General features: G+C 42.4%; 8 protein-coding genes across 8 annotated transcripts; 4 read left to right on the plus strand and 4 right to left on the minus strand.

Annotated features, from left to right (window-relative positions):
- Nucleotide 1: 1 nt before the first annotated feature.
- On the plus strand, nt 2–1,045 carry BDB00DRAFT_77010 (uncharacterized protein). Its single transcript, XM_053119859.1, has 3 exons — nt 2–520; nt 612–668; nt 763–1,045. The coding sequence occupies exons 1-3, from the start codon at nt 293–295 to the stop codon at nt 913–915; spliced, it is 438 nt and encodes a 145-aa protein (XP_052983138.1). The 5' UTR covers nt 2–292; the 3' UTR covers nt 916–1,045.
- A 378-nt stretch (nt 1,046–1,423) lies between these two features.
- BDB00DRAFT_881908 (ubiquinone biosynthesis protein COQ7-domain-containing protein) lies at nt 1,424–2,187 on the minus strand (the record flags this gene model as incomplete). Its single annotated transcript, XM_053128111.1, is given in 3 exon segments — nt 1,424–1,570; nt 1,642–2,076; nt 2,095–2,187. The coding sequence occupies 3 exon segments, from the start codon at nt 2,185–2,187 to the stop codon at nt 1,424–1,426; spliced, it is 675 nt and encodes a 224-aa protein (XP_052983139.1).
- A 1,487-nt stretch (nt 2,188–3,674) lies between these two features.
- Nucleotides 3,675–4,749, minus strand: BDB00DRAFT_936719 (uncharacterized protein; the record flags this gene model as incomplete). Its single annotated transcript, XM_053129232.1, has 3 exons — nt 3,675–4,462; nt 4,509–4,553; nt 4,677–4,749. 3 exons carry the CDS (start codon nt 4,747–4,749, stop codon nt 3,738–3,740), a joined length of 843 nt encoding a protein of 280 aa, XP_052983140.1. The 3' UTR covers nt 3,675–3,737.
- A 573-nt stretch (nt 4,750–5,322) lies between these two features.
- Nucleotides 5,323–7,558, minus strand: BDB00DRAFT_807613 (SecY subunit domain-containing protein). Its single transcript, XM_053122344.1, has 5 exons — nt 7,492–7,558; nt 7,340–7,407; nt 6,904–7,183; nt 5,774–6,783; nt 5,323–5,682 (listed from the first exon to the last, which is right to left on the minus strand). The coding sequence occupies exons 1-5, from the start codon at nt 7,496–7,498 to the stop codon at nt 5,608–5,610; spliced, it is 1,440 nt and encodes a 479-aa protein (XP_052983141.1). The 5' UTR covers nt 7,499–7,558; the 3' UTR covers nt 5,323–5,607.
- A 1,160-nt stretch (nt 7,559–8,718) lies between these two features.
- On the minus strand, nt 8,719–9,811 carry BDB00DRAFT_807616 (inorganic phosphate transporter Pho88). Its single transcript, XM_053122345.1, has 2 exons — nt 9,517–9,811; nt 8,719–9,380 (listed from the first exon to the last, which is right to left on the minus strand). Exons 1-2 carry the CDS (start codon nt 9,707–9,709, stop codon nt 8,965–8,967), a joined length of 609 nt encoding a protein of 202 aa, XP_052983142.1. The 5' UTR covers nt 9,710–9,811; the 3' UTR covers nt 8,719–8,964.
- A 920-nt stretch (nt 9,812–10,731) lies between these two features.
- Nucleotides 10,732–14,324, plus strand: BDB00DRAFT_869109 (WD40-repeat-containing domain protein; the record flags this gene model as incomplete). The annotated part of the gene is made up of 14 exons (XM_053126560.1): nt 10,732–10,851; nt 10,975–11,078; nt 11,158–11,231; nt 11,331–11,472; nt 11,572–12,211; nt 12,298–12,379; nt 12,466–12,542; nt 12,619–12,698; nt 12,777–12,908; nt 12,981–13,132; nt 13,284–13,493; nt 13,556–13,699; nt 13,850–13,957; nt 14,050–14,324. 14 exons carry the CDS (start codon nt 10,732–10,734, stop codon nt 14,322–14,324), a joined length of 2,340 nt encoding a protein of 779 aa, XP_052983143.1.
- A 388-nt stretch (nt 14,325–14,712) lies between these two features.
- BDB00DRAFT_757565 (NADH-ubiquinone reductase complex 1 MLRQ subunit-domain-containing protein) lies at nt 14,713–15,172 on the plus strand (the record flags this gene model as incomplete). The annotated part of the gene is made up of 3 exons (XM_053118999.1): nt 14,713–14,831; nt 14,951–14,977; nt 15,070–15,172. 3 exons carry the CDS (start codon nt 14,713–14,715, stop codon nt 15,170–15,172), a joined length of 249 nt encoding a protein of 82 aa, XP_052983144.1.
- Nucleotides 15,173–16,416: 1,244 nt separating this feature from the next.
- BDB00DRAFT_77378 (uncharacterized protein) lies at nt 16,417–16,868 on the plus strand. The gene has a single exon (XM_053120120.1). It carries the CDS (start codon nt 16,647–16,649, stop codon nt 16,857–16,859), a length of 213 nt encoding a protein of 70 aa, XP_052983145.1. The 5' UTR covers nt 16,417–16,646; the 3' UTR covers nt 16,860–16,868.
- The last annotated feature ends 467 nt before the right edge of the window (nt 16,869–17,335 follow it).

Here is a 17,335-nt window from a genome sequence, read left to right on the forward strand (position 1 = left end):
GATGTGAAATCCTCTCGCTGTTCCCCTCAGCCTTTTTTTATGTCGTGTGTGGGACAAAGAAAAAAAATCTCAAGTCCTACACTTCCTTAAAAGAACGGGCCTTCTTCCTCCGCTCTCTCCCCTTTTCTATATATACAATGTCACGGCAATTCGGTTCACGTAGTGTAAGGTGGAGTTTTATTAATAACAAAAACACATACAAAACTCTCAAATATTCGCCTGCCTTTCCCTGCATGAATATAAGAACTGCCTGTCTCAAGATCGTGAACTGACTTTCCTTTTATTCTTTTATATGATAAACAGATCGTTCCAACATCTCCACAATCGTTCGGCCCTTTTGGGTGATTCCCGACAGTTCTCCACACCATCACCGACGCTGAACGACTCCCGGTCATCATCTCCAAATTCCAATGGCTCTACTTTTAAACCAAAAATGAACGATTCTGATTTGGAGCAACTAGAGAGCCAGAGTGATGAACGGATAACCGGCTTGTCAGCTAAAGTACAAGTTCTGAAAAATGCAAGTAACCGCCTTTTTTGTTATTTGGCTTATGTGGCTGCATAACTCATAAAGTAGCGTAAACTAATACGACATGGACTTGATATTATAGATCACTGGCAAGATTGGTGACGAGATTCGATCAGGCAACAGTTTATTGGATACCATGGTACGGATATAGTTATAGTTATGGAATTGGAAGAAGGGAGAGAAGGATAGATTTGATCTTTTGCTAATGACAGTTTCACGGTGGTTTGCTACAGAACAACCAGTTTGGAGATACCGGTTCGGTTTTAGGACGGACAATGCACAACTTTAAGATCATGGCAGAGAAGGAATCGGGAGCAACGATGTGTTATTTGATCTTCGTTATCGTTTTGGTGGTTATAATTGCATACTACTGGTTTTTTAAATAAGACGTTTTCAAAAAAGCATACTTTATCCTAACTACCACGCACTCGCAGGCATGTTGGCATAGTTACATTGTTACGATGACGTTTAATGTACTCCATAGCAACCGATGTGTCTTTTTATAACACTGACGTAGATGGTTGTTGCTGACTTTGGCATGTTCGGCATGAATGTTTTGCTGTAATTGTATGCAAGCAATTTCAGGTTTATGGATCACCACTACAGTTACTAACGCTGATAAAAACCAGGTAGCCTAACTCCAATGGGTTTGCTGGTCAGTTGCTAAAATACCAAAAGCGCTAAAAAAACATCTCACGGATGTGCTGATGAAGAGGAACAGTTTATTGATGTAGTCAGGTGGAGATAAGTAGAGTCTATGAACAATAGAGGAGAAAGATGTTGGAAAAGGGGAGTGCTATATGTTAAAGTAAGGAATGAAATGTAATAAAAATGGAATGCAAGAAAGAGTTAAATGGCAAATGTGTGTGTGTGTGTATAACAAGTGTAAATCTGTCACACGCGTTCAGCTACCCAGATGGCGGTTTTGCATCCCTGCATGATTACAGCCTTGAGAGCCGAATGGAACGGTGCTTCTTGTGCGTCGTGTGCCACAGCAATATCGTGGTGTTCCAGTTCTTCATCTCGGAACTGAGCAATCGTCTATTGATCCAATCATCACTCGATTAACTTACGGCTGTTATTGTCATTATCATTATTTGGCGTTATATTACCTTGCCCAAATCCTTCAACTCGGGATTTTGATCAGTAAGTTTGACAAGGTCACGCAACTGGTCGTCATAGTGATTACCAATCACTGTCTCCACAGCCTCAGTACAAGCCATGGCCGCCTCTTTACCCATCAATGCAGTGCCAGCACCCACGGCGAAACCAGCAACTTCCCACAATGGTCGCAGCAAACTAGGTCGAATTCGCATATCACCAACCAACCGGTCAAACGTCTCTAAATGGTTTTTCTCTTGGTCCCACATTTCTTGCAAGATGGGTCGAAGCTTCTTGTCTCGTCCAAGCACAGCAATTTGACCCATGTAAATATAGTACGCGCCCACTTCACCCGATTGGTCTACACGAAGCATGGGGTCTAATATATGTCGCTCATTGTCTGTAAGTGGTTGCTGCTGCTGTTTGGGTTGTTGTTGTTGTTGTTGCTGTTCATTGAATTTTACAATGCTTGTCGAGAATGTTCGACCATTATTGCTAAAGTTACTTTTGTGAACGGTTAATGCTGTGGAGCGTAAACGATAGAATGCGCGCGACATGGCTTCGGTGGCGGAAAAGGTGTGAGAATGTTAGGGTTGACAGAGAGAACACAAAAAAAGTGGCGCGATGTATTAACCCTGCCGAAATTGGCGCGGACTTCCGGGTGAACTAAAGACTTGTAGGGCGCGCCTATGCACTTCTTACCGAGTGTTTTTACTTCAAACTACCACGACCAACATGCGAAACCAGTCGCCTAACCTTAGCAAATTTATATATGCTTCTTTTTCTAACAATAATTTTATTCATAGAGAAAAGAAGCAAAAGGAAATAAAATATCTTTGACGGAAAGCTACTACGCTATACAGTCAACCCCCGCTTTTTGCGGCCATGGGATGCCCAAAATACGAAAGTGATAACTAAGGGAGGAAAGATATAGCCGTGAGTTCTCAATGATTATACACCAATGAAGGACAAACAGTTTCTATACATCAGTAATATAATTATTTTACTGTCAACTAAAACATATTGAAGGAGATCATTTTCAAATGCCTCAAGAAAACCAAGATTCTGGATGGCATGATTGCTAGAAGCAACACAAGAAGTGATGAATTGATCAATGCTGACAAGGACAAGGAGATACATAGAGGGGATATATCTGTATGACTGTGCTTAATGCTGATCTTTCAGAGTGGATATGGCTGCTGTGCATCCAACATTGACTGATGATGAAAAGCTACAAGAGACTGTAATTGCTGAGGTTAATAGGAACACATGTGAACCGAACGTCAAAGGGCCACCCCTTTCTTCATATAATGACTATGAAAAGGCTGATTTGATGCAAAGAGTCATTATAAAATCCTTTCGATTTGCACTTGATAACAGTTGTCAAGATTACTAAATTTGGGTATCATATGAATGGGGGAAAAGATCATTGCTGGTCGACTTTCATAAGCAGAGAATGAGCAAGCCTCAATCTTCTATACAATGTGAACGCATAGGCTTTTTTCAAACATAATGAAGAGAGGCTCTTCTTTTACCATCTGCTTGAAAGGTCTCGATGCTCTAATTTTTCTGGCACACAGTATTGCTCTATTTCATCATGGTATTTATAAGCGAATATATGCTCAAAGCACAATCTATTTCTCGTTTTATCGATATATATAGCGAGGATGACGTGCTCCGCATGAGTAGAAGGTTGGGTAATCACCTTGAAACTTCTTTATCATAACATTTCATTAAAACCGATTGTAATTAAGCATAGATATGTTTTCTAGTGCGGACGAATTATCAACTAGGGCACAAATTGAAGTTGGATTATAAAACAGTTATCTATAAATTGATCGAGCTTAATTAAATAAGAAAAAAGAGAACCTTTATTCGATTGTGAGTAACAATCCAGTAATAATGATTAACATAAAAAGTAAGACGCGGGACTGGAGGTTGGGGTAGAGGTAATATGCACATAACTCGGGAGGTTGTTTTTACAGGGATAGACAGAGGTAAAAACAACAGGGAAAAAAGATTTTCTTTCTCTCGGAGGATTGAAGAAGAATGTTGTGTGTGTGTGTGTGTGAGTGTGTGGTATGTAGGGTGATAAACGGGGTGGAATTTACAACTGGACAAGAGCATTAGCCACAACTCCCATCATGGTCATGCCTGCAACCGTACCAAACGACAGAGCATAGCGAGCGCTGGATGCATCACTATGGCTAGCAGAGGAGTGCGTTGCGCCGTTGCTGGCAGTCAATTCACGCAACGAAGTTGGATGTCCAGACTGGCTGCTTTCGGGTGCCAATGTAATAGGGCTGAACGTAAAGTCAGTAGCACTGCTCTTGCCAGAGGCAGAAGCACCTGCGCTAGGCTTGACTTTGTTGCCGATGGGTGGTGGAGCGGGTGTTGTGTTGGTACCCTTGGCTGGTGGAGGAGGGGGAGCATTGCCAGGTTTGCCAGGCTCGTTCTTTGGTGGCTCAGGACCACCCTTTGGAGCTTCAGGGCCGCCCTTGGGAGGCTGGTCATTCTTTGGTGGTTCAGGGCCCTTGGGTGGCTCAGGACCTTTGGGAGGCTCAGGACCTTTGGGTGGTTCAGGACCTTTGGGTGGTTCAGTACCTTTAGGAGGTTCGGGTCCTCCCTTGGGAGGTTGATCATCCATAGGTGGTCTAGGATCCCCCTTGGGAGCTTGTGGAGCACCTTTGGGAGGCTCGGGACCGCCCTTTGGAGGCTCAGTAGGTTGTGGTGCAGGGCCAGGTGCGTCACTGAGACCGCCATTATCAACACCGTGTGTTGGGGTTGGCTTTGCTTCACCACCCTCTTTTAAATGTCGCGCACCGATATCAGCTATTTACACTTATCTTTTGCCTAATGTTGAAAAAAAAACACTTACTCTCGTGGTCGTACATGGTCGTTGTGATGGTTTTATACTCGGTCACTAGATAATGCATGAGTCATTTGTTAATTAGAAGCTGCAAACTTTTGTAGGATTAAGCAATGTGATAGATCACGTCGTTGATGCTGATCGCTGACACTATTATTGTTGTTGTTGCCATCGTACCTGTTGTCTGTTTGGCCTGACCGAAAGCGGCAAGGGACAGACAGATTGCAGCATAAATGATACCGGAGCGCATGGTTTCTTTTGGTTTTTTATAACTTAGAACGAATGTAAAGTGCTAGCTGTAGTAAAGGAACGGCACGGGAGGATTAGGCGCAAGAAGATGCTATGGATAAAACCAAGAGGTGCGCGAAAGGAAAAGGGAAAAGGGTTCAGGCGCATTCATCCCAGTCATGGCGGGTTATATATTTCGATTTAAAAAATGGCTGCTAGCCATGCCAGTGCAAACGAAAGCATTCCTTGTCTATTGCTTCTATTCGATTCTAATAATGATAGCTGAGAGAGGGAGAGAAAAGTCACCTTGTGAATATATATGCGGAAATTTGACGTGAATACTACAAAAGTAATGAGGAATTTTTATGCTGATGCCACGATTCGAGGGAAACAGATCATTTTAGCAGTAAGGAGGGAGGGGATATACTCTCATCCGTTAATAGAAGTGGAACAAACACCTGTCTCTACCGTCAATGATTAAAGAGAGACAGAGAGAGGAATGACAGGAGAGTCAGTTATCAGTTTGAGCAGCCGAGTTCATAATGGCGAAGTCCCCGTTATATGGTATGCTTGTTCAATCGATGTTCGGGCATTTGTTCGTTTCTCTCACGTACGCATATACACACAAAGCATCAAAGCCATATCGCTACCATAGTTCCATTTTCAATTATATTTTCATATGAAAAAGAATTCACTGTATTTTTTCCTTTTTTTGTGGGAGTTGCCGTGGTTTAGTGCGTGTGGTGTGTGAGTGTGTGTTTTTTGTAATGATGATAGGATGAATTATATAGTATTATTGATAATACAATGAAAAGAGGTGTTTTGAAAAAGGTGGTAGAGTGAAAAAGACGGAAAGGAAGTAAAAGAGCAAAATGGTCCTCTACTGGCCCGTCATCATCATGCCCTCCAGACCGGCACCGCTTTCCATTTGTTCCTTGGCAAACATTTCGAAATACTAGAATCATGATAACGATAGTGAGCGACATACAAATTCCAACTTACTCCTGATTTCCACTCCTACCAAACAAAGGACAGTGTATATTTACCTGGAATATAATGGTGACACACAGCAAAATACCAGTACCAGAGCCAATGGCGCCAACCATATCAGCCAACACAGACACGGCACCAAGACAGGCACCACCGAACGAGGCAGCAACGGGAATAACACGCTTCAATTCCTTGTACATTGAGGTATCACGGTAACCAGCAATGACAAGCTGCTGATCCTTGAGCTGACGAGCGACATCACGGGGAGAGGATCCAGAGACCTCAATCCAGGTCTTTGAGAGCAGGGCGCAGCCAGCCAACATGATGCTGATATAAACGACGGTATGGATGGGGTCCAAGAGAGCGTCGGTAATGTTGCGAGGAGCAGAAAGGTAGTAGGCAAAGCCACTCTTGGCGAACAGCTGAGCCGAGCCTTCCATGGGTTCCCAAACACCCAAAAGTCTGACCAAAAAGTTATCGTCAAAGCGCTTGTAGAGCATTTGCGAGATCATGAAAATGTTGGAGGTCATGGTAGACTGAAGCATGATGGGCATATTGGAGGTATAAAAGAGCTTGACAGGGTAGGTGCCACGCTGTCCACGGACACGGTTGGATTTGACGGGCAATTCGACGCGGAAACCTTGCAAGTAAATGACAACGGCAAAGATAGCAGCGGTCGACAACAAGCTCATGACGTTTGGCAAAGGAGCGCGATAGAATGCTTCCTTTAATGCACGGGTCTTGTCCTTGCGCGACATGAGCAAATGAACCAGAGCAATAAGAGCACCCTCGAATTCATCGCCACGGCCAGTGTTGATGGTGGTCGGCGACAAGGCCTTCCAGAAGATAGTTTCACAAATGTTGGTTGCAATAAACAAGTTAATACCCGAACCAAGACCGTATCCCTTTTGCAAAAGCTCGTCCAACAACATGGTGATCAATGAGGCGACGACAAGCTGAATGACAAGCAACAAGCAGACACCAGCACCGATTTCTCTGGGGCTGCCGTACAGACCAGTAAGCACCGATACGGTAGCATGGCCAAAGGCGATGATCATAGCAAATACTAATATACCTTTCTTTAGTCCCATCCTTCTGTCTGCGCGCCTTATTTCTTCCCGACTCCAATCTAACGACACGACAGTTGATCACCCTCACACTGTTTTTCAATAGCACAATAACTTACACTTTTGTGCACCACTGAATAGTGCGCGGTCCTCCTTCAAGCTATAGTCCACTTCAATGATGTTTGCGCCAGACAAGAGTTGCATAATCATACCAGACGTGACAATAGGTGTGATACCCAGTTCCATGAGCGTACCACGATTCGAGGCAAGAATAACTCTCATCCAGAACAGGGGATCGGACGAATCAGATGACATGATGCCATACAGTGGGACTTGTGACATGACCAAAAAGATGAAGAGAGTAACTGCTGTCCACATTACTTTTTGGTTGAAAGGAACCTAAAAAAGCAAATTTCTGTTCTTTGAGAAAAACGGTTGCATACATTCTTTTCCTACTTTCAGTGGCACCCTTTGCATTCTATCCTTTCCGTTTCATTCTGTATTTCACTGGCTCCAAAAAGAAAAAGACGCGTATATTAAGTGATATTTTTTTACCTTGCGATCAGGAGTGGCAATTTCCGGAAGGATGGCCATAAACGGCCGGACCAGGTGCAGTACCCTGACTGTATAATGCATTATGATACGCGTCAATTATAGTGTCATATACTTGTCAAAAAGAGCGAGAAAGTAGAGAGGCGAATGCTTACAACCCATGATTTATATGTGTGTGTTTGAGGAAAAAAAAAAGACGATCAAGAAGAAATATATAAAGCGTTTCCTGAAATATTCAAAGTGGGGGGGAAACGGCATTACCACGAGCCAATCAACCGGTCTTGCAAATTCCAGCCAATAGGAATGGTCCACCTTTTTGTGTGCTGTGCCTCAACGTGGTCAGTCTAGTTTTGATTCCATAGTGTCAAAGAGACGTTTAAAGCTAATATACGATACAGTTGCGTATTCTTCAGATAACTAATCTTTTTCTTTTGATGGATTCCGTCTTTCCTTGTGCTTCTACATAACAGCATAATTAGACAGCAATTATCTTGACAGCTTTGATAACAGTATTACAGCAGCATCTTTTATTTTTATTTGCAAAGAGCAAACAAGAATATGAACATTCATGAAGGTTCAATATCGCTATTTTGAATTGAAAATCGAACCTCTCTTATGGACAAAAAGAGAGGCTTGATATATGGTTGCTATGGAAAACCAGCCCGTTTCTATGTTAGATACTGGCCACAAAATCGGTTGCTATGGCATATGCTGACTGCAAAATCCGTTGCTACGGGAACCACTAAACAGTACTTGCTTTTTCGGTCGATGACATGTTTCAAAGCAACAAAAACTTTTTTTTTTCATTTTCCATTCTTTTATAAACTACGGATAAGATGCATTGAGACAACACATGGTTTATATTCAGATCTCCCATAAACACGCCTTAAAGTAACAAGGTGGTGGTCCAGACGTGGGTCGTCATACCTCCATCTTCTCCCGAAAGAGATGACGGAGCTTGCTCGTTCATTAGACCAGGAAGTATCATCATTATTTCCAAAACTTGGAAGGATCAAAGATTTCATGGGTTTCCCAAGCAAATTCGAGTTCAGAACTTATACACAATCCTCACCAAGTTGTGGGTTCGTAAATGGCTTATCTTGACTTTTTTTTTTTCTTGCACCGAAACTCGAGAAAGGTGAAAAGAAAAAAAAAACTCCGTAAGATGTGTGCGTTGCTTCAAATTTCAGAGAGACGACAATTGTAACGTTTCCACTTCCCCTTGAACGGTTCAAACAAACAGGGTTTCTTATTCTTGGGTTGCAAGTAGTAACCATCAGCTTTTGATTAACTATTTTTGTGTCGAGTTATTCAATCACTTATTCAGTCCCATTTTTGACTTAGTATTGATTCCAAACACAGTGCATGAAGAAAAATATAGGGTTTCCAAGACCTCGATTTTTTCGATAAGAAATATTGACAATGTAGGATGTAACATCCAAAGGATAACAGTTCAATTATGTAAAAGTGATTCAATTGTCTATTATTATAAAAGAAAAAGAAAGTAATGGATATTTCATGTACATACAACATATAAAGCCAAATGCTTTTTTGTCCCTACTACTACTTTTTTTTTTGAAAAAACCTTTTTTTTTCATGGAGCCTTTCCCCCCAACTACTACAAATGCTTATTCCTTCTTGGCGTGGCCATCATCCACAGGGGCAGCGTCAGTTGAAGAGGATGATTCGGTGGTATCATTGCCACCAGCACCACCAAGCAAAGCAGCGAATGGACTCTCAGACTTGAAAGGACGCTTCAAATCACCTTCGGGAGCATCACCCCACAAATGGATAAGGGCTACCTTGTGCGTAAGCAAGTTCTTGACAGGCAAAATCGATTGCAAAACCAAGGGTTGAGTGAACTTGAAATACCAGTGCATGGCCGAGATCATCAAGATGGACGACATTGTCGACTGGATAAACTGCTTGACCTGAGACACGTCATACTCGACATTGGTAGTGGTAACGGGTTCACTCTCGGTAGCAGGTTGAGGGTTCATCAAAGAGGGAGAAGCTTGAGGAACATAACGCAACGGCCGAGTGTCTGTATAATATACGAAAACATCGCATCGCTCCTCCAATGAGTATTTTGGGTCATCCCAGTAAAAAAAAAGCCAAACCCCTGACTGATATTCTTTGTTCCCCCATCTTTACAAATTATAAAAAGAGACGCCAAGTACCATTTCGCTTCTTGATCAAATGCATAAGCATGTAAGCCATTATCACGACGAGAACCTGGGCACTGTAGTAACCAACGCGTGCGTAAAGCAAGGTGTCGGGATCGTCCCAGTTGATTCGCTTGCTGAGCTGCATGCTACCGATAACGAACAGCATATTGAAGATTGGCGACTTGACTATGCTTGGAGAACCCATGGTGATGTGCTTTGTGCTTTTCGAAAGATTAAGCTTTCTACTGTTGTGGGGTGTTTTGTGTATTGGGAGGAGAAAGAAAGAAAGGGAGCGTACGGATTTTCTTCTACCGAGAAGCCTAATCAGATTGAAGGGGCGGACATTGGTTTTTAGGTTTCTTATTACCTTTCCAAGTGTGCGTGGCACTACTGAATTCGTTGTTGAAACAACGCCCCACACACCCTCACCCCCGCACACCAATAAAGAAATAAGAGCTTCTTTTGTAAAAGGTTGTTTGTTTCTTACACTGGATCAAGAAAGCTTGGTTGTTTCCTACAATTGGCACTGCTATATCCCTCGGAATACAATGATTCCAAGTATTTCCTTGTCTACATCCTATTGCTGCTAGTAATGAAAGGCGTATTATACATAAACAATAGTCTGCTCGTAATAAAAGCGAATGCTGGCTACATCCAAGTTGGAAGATAATGCGTATGTGTTATGTACACTGTACAGTATACATGGGCGAATAAGCTATCGGTACCCGCCCTGTAACATGTACATCCAAAACATCATGTAAGGTGCAAAAATGCATTGAGAACATATTTGGAATCCAGATTACCGTTTTCGTCTTCCTAGTACACCTTTCTCGTCGTCACCTGCAAGAAGAGAAGAAAAATCACTTACAACCTCCTTCTTTACAACACTTGTTGTTCTTTTCCTTACTTTTTCCTCTTGTTGTTGACGGTCTATAACTCTCAGCTTAATACTTGCGCATCTCGCTAACATTTTGAACGTACGTCGCATATATGACTTGAAAAAACGGAATGGCTCTTCATCAGAGCGTTTCAAACTCGCTTGACATACACGTTGCTACTATAATAGTTGTTGGCATAAGACGCTCAATCTAGGGTTAACCTTTACTTTGATTTTTAGGAGCTCAAAATTAGTCTCGCAACTTGCAAAGAAAAGGTCCCCCTTTCCTCTTTTACTGTCTGATTTTTTAAATCGATTTAAACGATACGGTATAGCACACAAGAAAGGACATGAATCTGTCAACACCGGCCGAATATTCTTTTCCCGGTGTTCTCCATTACCTTCAAGTGGAATGGCGACGCTTTGAACGTGAGCGGAATGAATGGACTATTGAACGGGCACAGATGAAGGTAAAGAAAAGGAAAAGGGGCGGTGGGGCAAGGGGTCAGTAACAGTAGCAAAAGTGGGAATCGGATCCGGTATAGAATAAGGGACGTAAGGTATTGACACTCTGCGTGTTGGTTGATATCTAGGCACGTATAGCCTTGTTAGAAGGCGAACGGAGAGGCGTTGAACAAGTAAAGCTTGATTTGATGAAAAGAGTAAAAATGTTGGAATATGCATTAAGGCAAGAAAGGTGATGTATGCTTCCAAATACTGCGCGTGTTTACAGAAAACTGAAAATGCTGACATGCCATTTCTCATAAATCAAATAGGAAAAAGTACTTGGCAGCAAATAACAAACAACAACACCTGCATGAAAACGCAGACGTCGATTCGCCCAATGCTCGTAAGCTGGCATATTTTCTTTTACTAACGATATCATCGGGGGAAGGGGGGAAGAGGAAGCTAGAACAACCTATAACCGTGCGTGTAATATATGTGATAGCATCATCACCAGTAGTACGCAACACAGAAACTTCCAACCAACAAGAGGTGTCGGCCCCAATCGTTCCTTTAGCCAAACCAGAGAATACAGCTGAATCATCTGTCGCAAAGGCAAAGGAACGGAGTCGACATGCATTAAAAGCGTATGTTATTTCTTTGATGCGTAATAGATGAACCGCGAGGACTTATCACAGCGACGAATCTGTAGGGCTAAATCTTATTCTTAACTTCTGTGTGTGTAGTTGCCTTGACGAAATCAATTATTTGACATCCATGCCAACCAAATTCCCACTCATGCCCAGCTTAACAACCGAAACAATGTTGCGCACAAATACTTCTGGAAGTCCAGGATCGTTTTTCCGCCAAGCCGCCTCCTCATCATCGTCGTCCTCTTTTGAATACAGCGGTCATACATCCCCCGAACTATCAAACACAGCAACAGCAGCAGCAGTAAACGATCTGAGCAAAGGCAATAATAGTAACGCAAGATCACCTCCATCCAAACAAGCCAAAAATGCTACGCATTCCGGTTCAAAACGCTCCAACCCCTTTCTGACGCCCATACCCAAAAACAAAGAGAGCATGCGCTCCAAGCATAACACTATGTCTACCTCACCCACTACTACATCCGCATCAACAATTACTACTGCAGGAGAAGTTGAACCAATACCATCCGTTGAATCATCTCAGACGTCAAGAGAAGCAGCGAGAGTAGCAGCAGCAGTAGAAGAGCAACAAGAAAGTGTACCTGCCAATGTCGACGAAGTTGCCATGTTAAATAACAACAATAATAACAGTAGTGATAAGGGTGATGATGATTCGAATAATGACGATGTGGATATGGATACGGACGATACATCGATGGACGAAAATGCGTTGCTGGTACGGAAGATGAAGAAGAGAAAGCGGGTAATCTATCCTTAAAGTGTCATGTACGAGAAAGACTAACAACATAGTCCTGATGTAAGTCTAAAGAGATGCAAGAAAAGTATAATCTTTCCGAAGAAAAAGTACAGCGGATGCTCAAGAGTGCAAGGAAAGGAACGCGGCGTAAGTGAATACAAGAGATGAACATATGGAGAGAGAGAGAGAGCCAAAGTTCTTATCAAGTCAACTCGTTGATGATGTCTGTATAGGCTCTGATCGATCTTCGTCTTCCCCCGAGCCTCAAGATGGAGAATTCTCGCTAAAGGGAAACTTGGATCCTTCACAGGTAGAGTCAATCTTCTTTTGATGCTGGTTTTCATTGTTTTAGTTTTCTATTTCATTGATGTGATCGTACGGAACAGCTTAATGATATAGACGAAGTCGGCAAGAAACAAGAGCATCAACAACCGAAAATGTGGAAGCCGCGAGTGACAATCAAAGGGTATTGTGTCTATCACACACTTACTTGACATGAGTCTTTCCAATATCCCGGAGCTAATAACTTGCATAATAATCGTAGACATTTAGACTCAGTACGTGCTGTAGCGTTCCATCCAACTGAAATGATGGTTGCTTCAGGCTCGGATGATGGCACAGTAAAAATTTGGAATCTTCAGCGCACTATCGGAAAAGATGGAAATCCTGTGAGAAAGTAAGTTTCTGTATATAATGTGGACGAAATGCTCGAGATATCGACTCTTTTAATAACACGTTTGCTATATAGAGCTGCTCATGAAGAAGCTGATCCAGTAATTGCCTACCGTGGCCATAACCACATCGTAACACAAGTAGCGATCTCTGCGGAGCAAAAAAGAGTGTATTCGTCCAGTTTGGATTCGACCATTCGGGTTTGGCGTCTTCCGTCTGAAGGACACAGTTTGTATTCGCCTGTAGGCAAGTATCATATATCGGTCAGTCTATCAATGTGGGGGGAAGGACTGGAGAGAAAAAAGAACAAGGAAGAAAAAAAGGTGGGGTTTGCACAAAGGCAAAACAACTGACATCAGAGGTATTTATATTTTTCCAGATCCATCACTCAGTATGGCAACGTATGTCGGACACACCGATGCTATTTGGGACTTCAAACTCTTCCCCATTGCTCGAGAGGATACGTGCTTACTAGCATCGGCATCTGCTGATGGAACGGTGAAGCTATGGGATACCCAAACATCCGGACAGCTGTTGAAAAGCTCTCTAACCTTTGATGGTGTCTTGACCGAGAATGATCATCGACGGAGTAAGTCAAGAAAAGAGACCCAAGAATAGGGTGAAAACTAAACTCATACATATTCATACTAGATCTTCCTGTACCGACGTCGCTTGACTTCTGTCACACCGATTTGACAAAAATGGCTGTATCGTTCGCTAACGCACAGATCCGCATCTACGATATCGAAACTGGACAAGTAGTCACAACACTGGAAGGAAGTAACGACACTTATGGTAAGTACTGTTACTTTTCTTTCTTTCTGTTTTGCCCCCCAGTCTAGAACATCTCGGAAAAAAACGCCCAATCCTAATAACTTTCCTGCTGTGATCTCTCCTTTTCGTTCTTATCGGATAACTTAAAAAATTAACTATTCATTGTAATAGATGGCACAGTAGGCACACAAATTAATACTATTATTGCTCATCCAACAATGCCTCTGATAGTAACGGGACACGAAGACCGTCAGGTCAAATTCTATGATCTCAAAAGTGGTAAAGCTTCTCAACAAACGTCTTGTATCATTTCAGACATTGAAAAAAAGCAAACGGTAATAATTGATTATGATGGTGATAACTCATGATAGGCACATGCGCATTTTCTATGTCTGCGCATTTGGATTCTGTGGCGTGCCTGGATATCGATCCAAGCGGCATGACGCTTGTGTCGGGCGGACATGATTCATCGATAAGACTTTGGGATATTTCCATGTCAAAAACATGTATGCAGGAGTTCTCTGCACATCGGCGAAAAGGCCATGAAGGTGTATTGAGCGTACAATACCACAAGGCGTATCCATGGATGGTTAGTGGTGGCGCTGACAGTATCGCCAAGGTCTATCACCACGGACATCATCATTGAAGACCCAACAAAGCACACTTTTTACCCACATTACATGCATACACACCCTCTACTATATACACCATTAGTTATAGCTTTTCTTTTTTTTATCGTAGTTTCTTACACATCTCTTGCTTGCATATTTATATTACCACCATTATCTTTTGCTTCCGCTTACTGCCCCCAACAGGCATATTTGCCCTAACAATACACCTTATTAGCCGGTTTCCTCCGTCCGTGATTCACAACCAATAGGGAGGCGTGGATTGGGGTGTGGATGAGAGGTGGAGAAAGGCAACACAAGGGCGGACTTGATCGTTTGCTTTTTCCAAGTCAGAAACGATGGTTATATAAATACCAGGGTCCGCTCACAAAAAAATTTGTTTATCCTTTCATTCGAAATATCAAAATGTCTGGTGCTGCTCGCTCCTTCTGGTCCATCTGGTACAAGCCTGAAATTATCCCCATCTACGTTACCGTTGGTGGTGCCTGTGGTCTTGCTGGCTGGTACTTGACCCGTCTTGCTCGGTATGTTAGGAGGAGAGAGCGAGAGACTTCCACATATAAACAAAGCAGTAACAAGAGTGAAGAAAATAAACACATGTACCTGAAACTAATCTTTTTTCCCATACACAAATGAACATTAGTGGCCCTGATGTTGTCTGGGACCGCAAGTACGTATAGTAAAACAACTTGACAGCCATGACGTCTTTCCTATCCGGTATCTTTAATAATGCACTTGCTAACATCACTTCTTTGTGTTTAGGAACAACCCCTACCCATGGCAAAACATCACCCAGGATACTCAAGTCAAGATGATGACCGTCAACCAAGAATTTGCCAAGAAGTATTCCCGCGACCGTCTGTAAACGTATCCTGTCAATCCTCCCTGCCGTTTTTTTTCTTTCTCGCCAAACCCAAACGAAAACCAAATCAGCAAAAACCAGCTACACACACATTAGAAATGATTATATAGATTGTTTGTTTTATATCTTGATTGATAAACGAAAACTCTTTACTCAGTAGAGAAGAGTAAAACACAACAACAAACCCGGGCCATCACCAAGTTTGGACTGAGCAGTACTTTCGGAACAACAAACGAATGAAATCATATGAAAAAGAACAACTGTGATTTAACCGGAACGGCTCTATTGTTGGGTTCGTTTTTTTTTTACCTGATTTTCCATCTTTGTGAGGTGGCCCTGGTGTAAAGGAAAAATGTGGGGTTGCGGGTGCACGGTTGTTGTGTGATCAGGCTCATATGCTACGATAACTACCATCCCCTTCACCCAAGTGAAAACATGATACCTATCATACAACAGACGCCTGTCGTTTCACACAACTAGTACGTATACAATTACCTATGGCTTATGAGGTGCACTCCCTACTTATTACCTGAACGAAAGTTTTATCGTGCTACCTAACGTGTTTAGAAGTTTCTTTTTTTGCCCCCGTGAATGCGTTTTGTATGGGAACAAATTTGCCTTATGGTAGCAAAAACGCCGCCTTTTGAGTAACACTTTTGTATGTTTGCTTAAGCTTTTTCCACTTGATTCTTGTTGGTATTTTATATAAAACTACTAATAACAATCCAGAGTGCGAGGCCGCTCTTTGACCTTTCTTTTACTATACCTTACTCGACTTTTCTTTGTACGTGCGTAATATTGATGGCACCATTAAAAGTTATTGGGGCAGCCTATAGTCGAACAGGTACAGATAACTTACGTGCTGCTCTGGATATGCTTGGGTATGTTATGTTTGTACGCACGAATATAAGTAGTCTGGAACATTAAACTACTTTCTCATACTACTACATACTGCAGTTACCGCACACATCATGGCAAAGTCATGATCAAGGATCTTGTCGGTAACCCTGAGCTCTTCGAACACGCGTACGAGCATCCCGAAAAACCCGTGGTTTGGGATAATCTCTACGAAGGTTTCGATGCTGCCATAGAATTGTAAGTTATATATTCCTAATGTTGTATAGAACCACGCTCATATAGAGGTGTACGAATCAAATATGGCGATGAGCCATTACACATCATACAAACATAGCGTGAGTACTAAAAATGTTTTTATTAAACCATGCTTTTAATGTATTTTAATGCTTCATATTTCAGCCCTACGATTTGCTTTATTCGGGCCACTGATAGAAGCATACCCTGAGGCCAAAATCATTCTTGTCGAGCGAGATGCTGATAGCTGGTTCGATTCTGTCCAAAAACCGGGTACGAGATGGTTAAGGCCAAGTATGCCGCTCAAATGCCAGACTACAGCGCACGTCATATGCGCTTTTTCATGAAATTATAACTCAATGGTGTATTGCTCGATCCAGCGTTGATGGCAGATGCAGAGGCAGTGAAAGCTAGATACTTGGCGTATAATGCATGGGTTAAGGAGTATGTGCCACAAGATCGGTTGCTGGCGCTGAAGCTTGAAGAAGGCATTAATTTGGACAAGATTTGTGCGTTTCTCGATAAGCCTGTCCCCGCCGACCCTATCCACGGATTAATTCTACCAAAGAGCTTATCGAGGAGATACCCGATTTTTTAGATCCCTCAAAATCTAGAAATTAAAGTGTTATCATTGAGAAGAAGCAAGTTTTTGATCTCATCGTCCAGCGAGTTTTGGCGCTCAAAGCTATTTTTGCGGGGGGAGTAATTCTAACTTGTCAAGGGTGGGAGCGTGCGACAAACACAGTTTTGCAAAAAAACACGAAAGGAGATAACTAGTGCAACGTCAACTCTTCTAATACTGAAATGATGAGCATTGCAGGAAGCCTATCCCGAAAGTAAACGGGTTCGGTGTGTATTATGTGGCAGCTATGACAATTGCTATAAGCATGTGAGATATTTGCACGACCGAAAGTGGTCGCATATTACGCGATAAGCGGGATTGACACATTGCTAAGCACCATGTGTGTACATCCACCGTTTTAATTTTACCGTCTTTATAATAACTTTAGCTGTCTTCGCCAGTAGAATAGACAAGGTAGTCACGTCCAATTTCTCTATACAGTATTGATCCTG

The sequence above is a fragment of the Zychaea mexicana genome (assembly GCF_025766255.1).
Source record: "Zychaea mexicana strain RSA 1403 chromosome Unknown BDB00scaffold_12, whole genome shotgun sequence".
Classification (NCBI taxonomy): domain Eukaryota; kingdom Fungi; phylum Mucoromycota; class Mucoromycetes; order Mucorales; family Lichtheimiaceae; genus Zychaea; species Zychaea mexicana.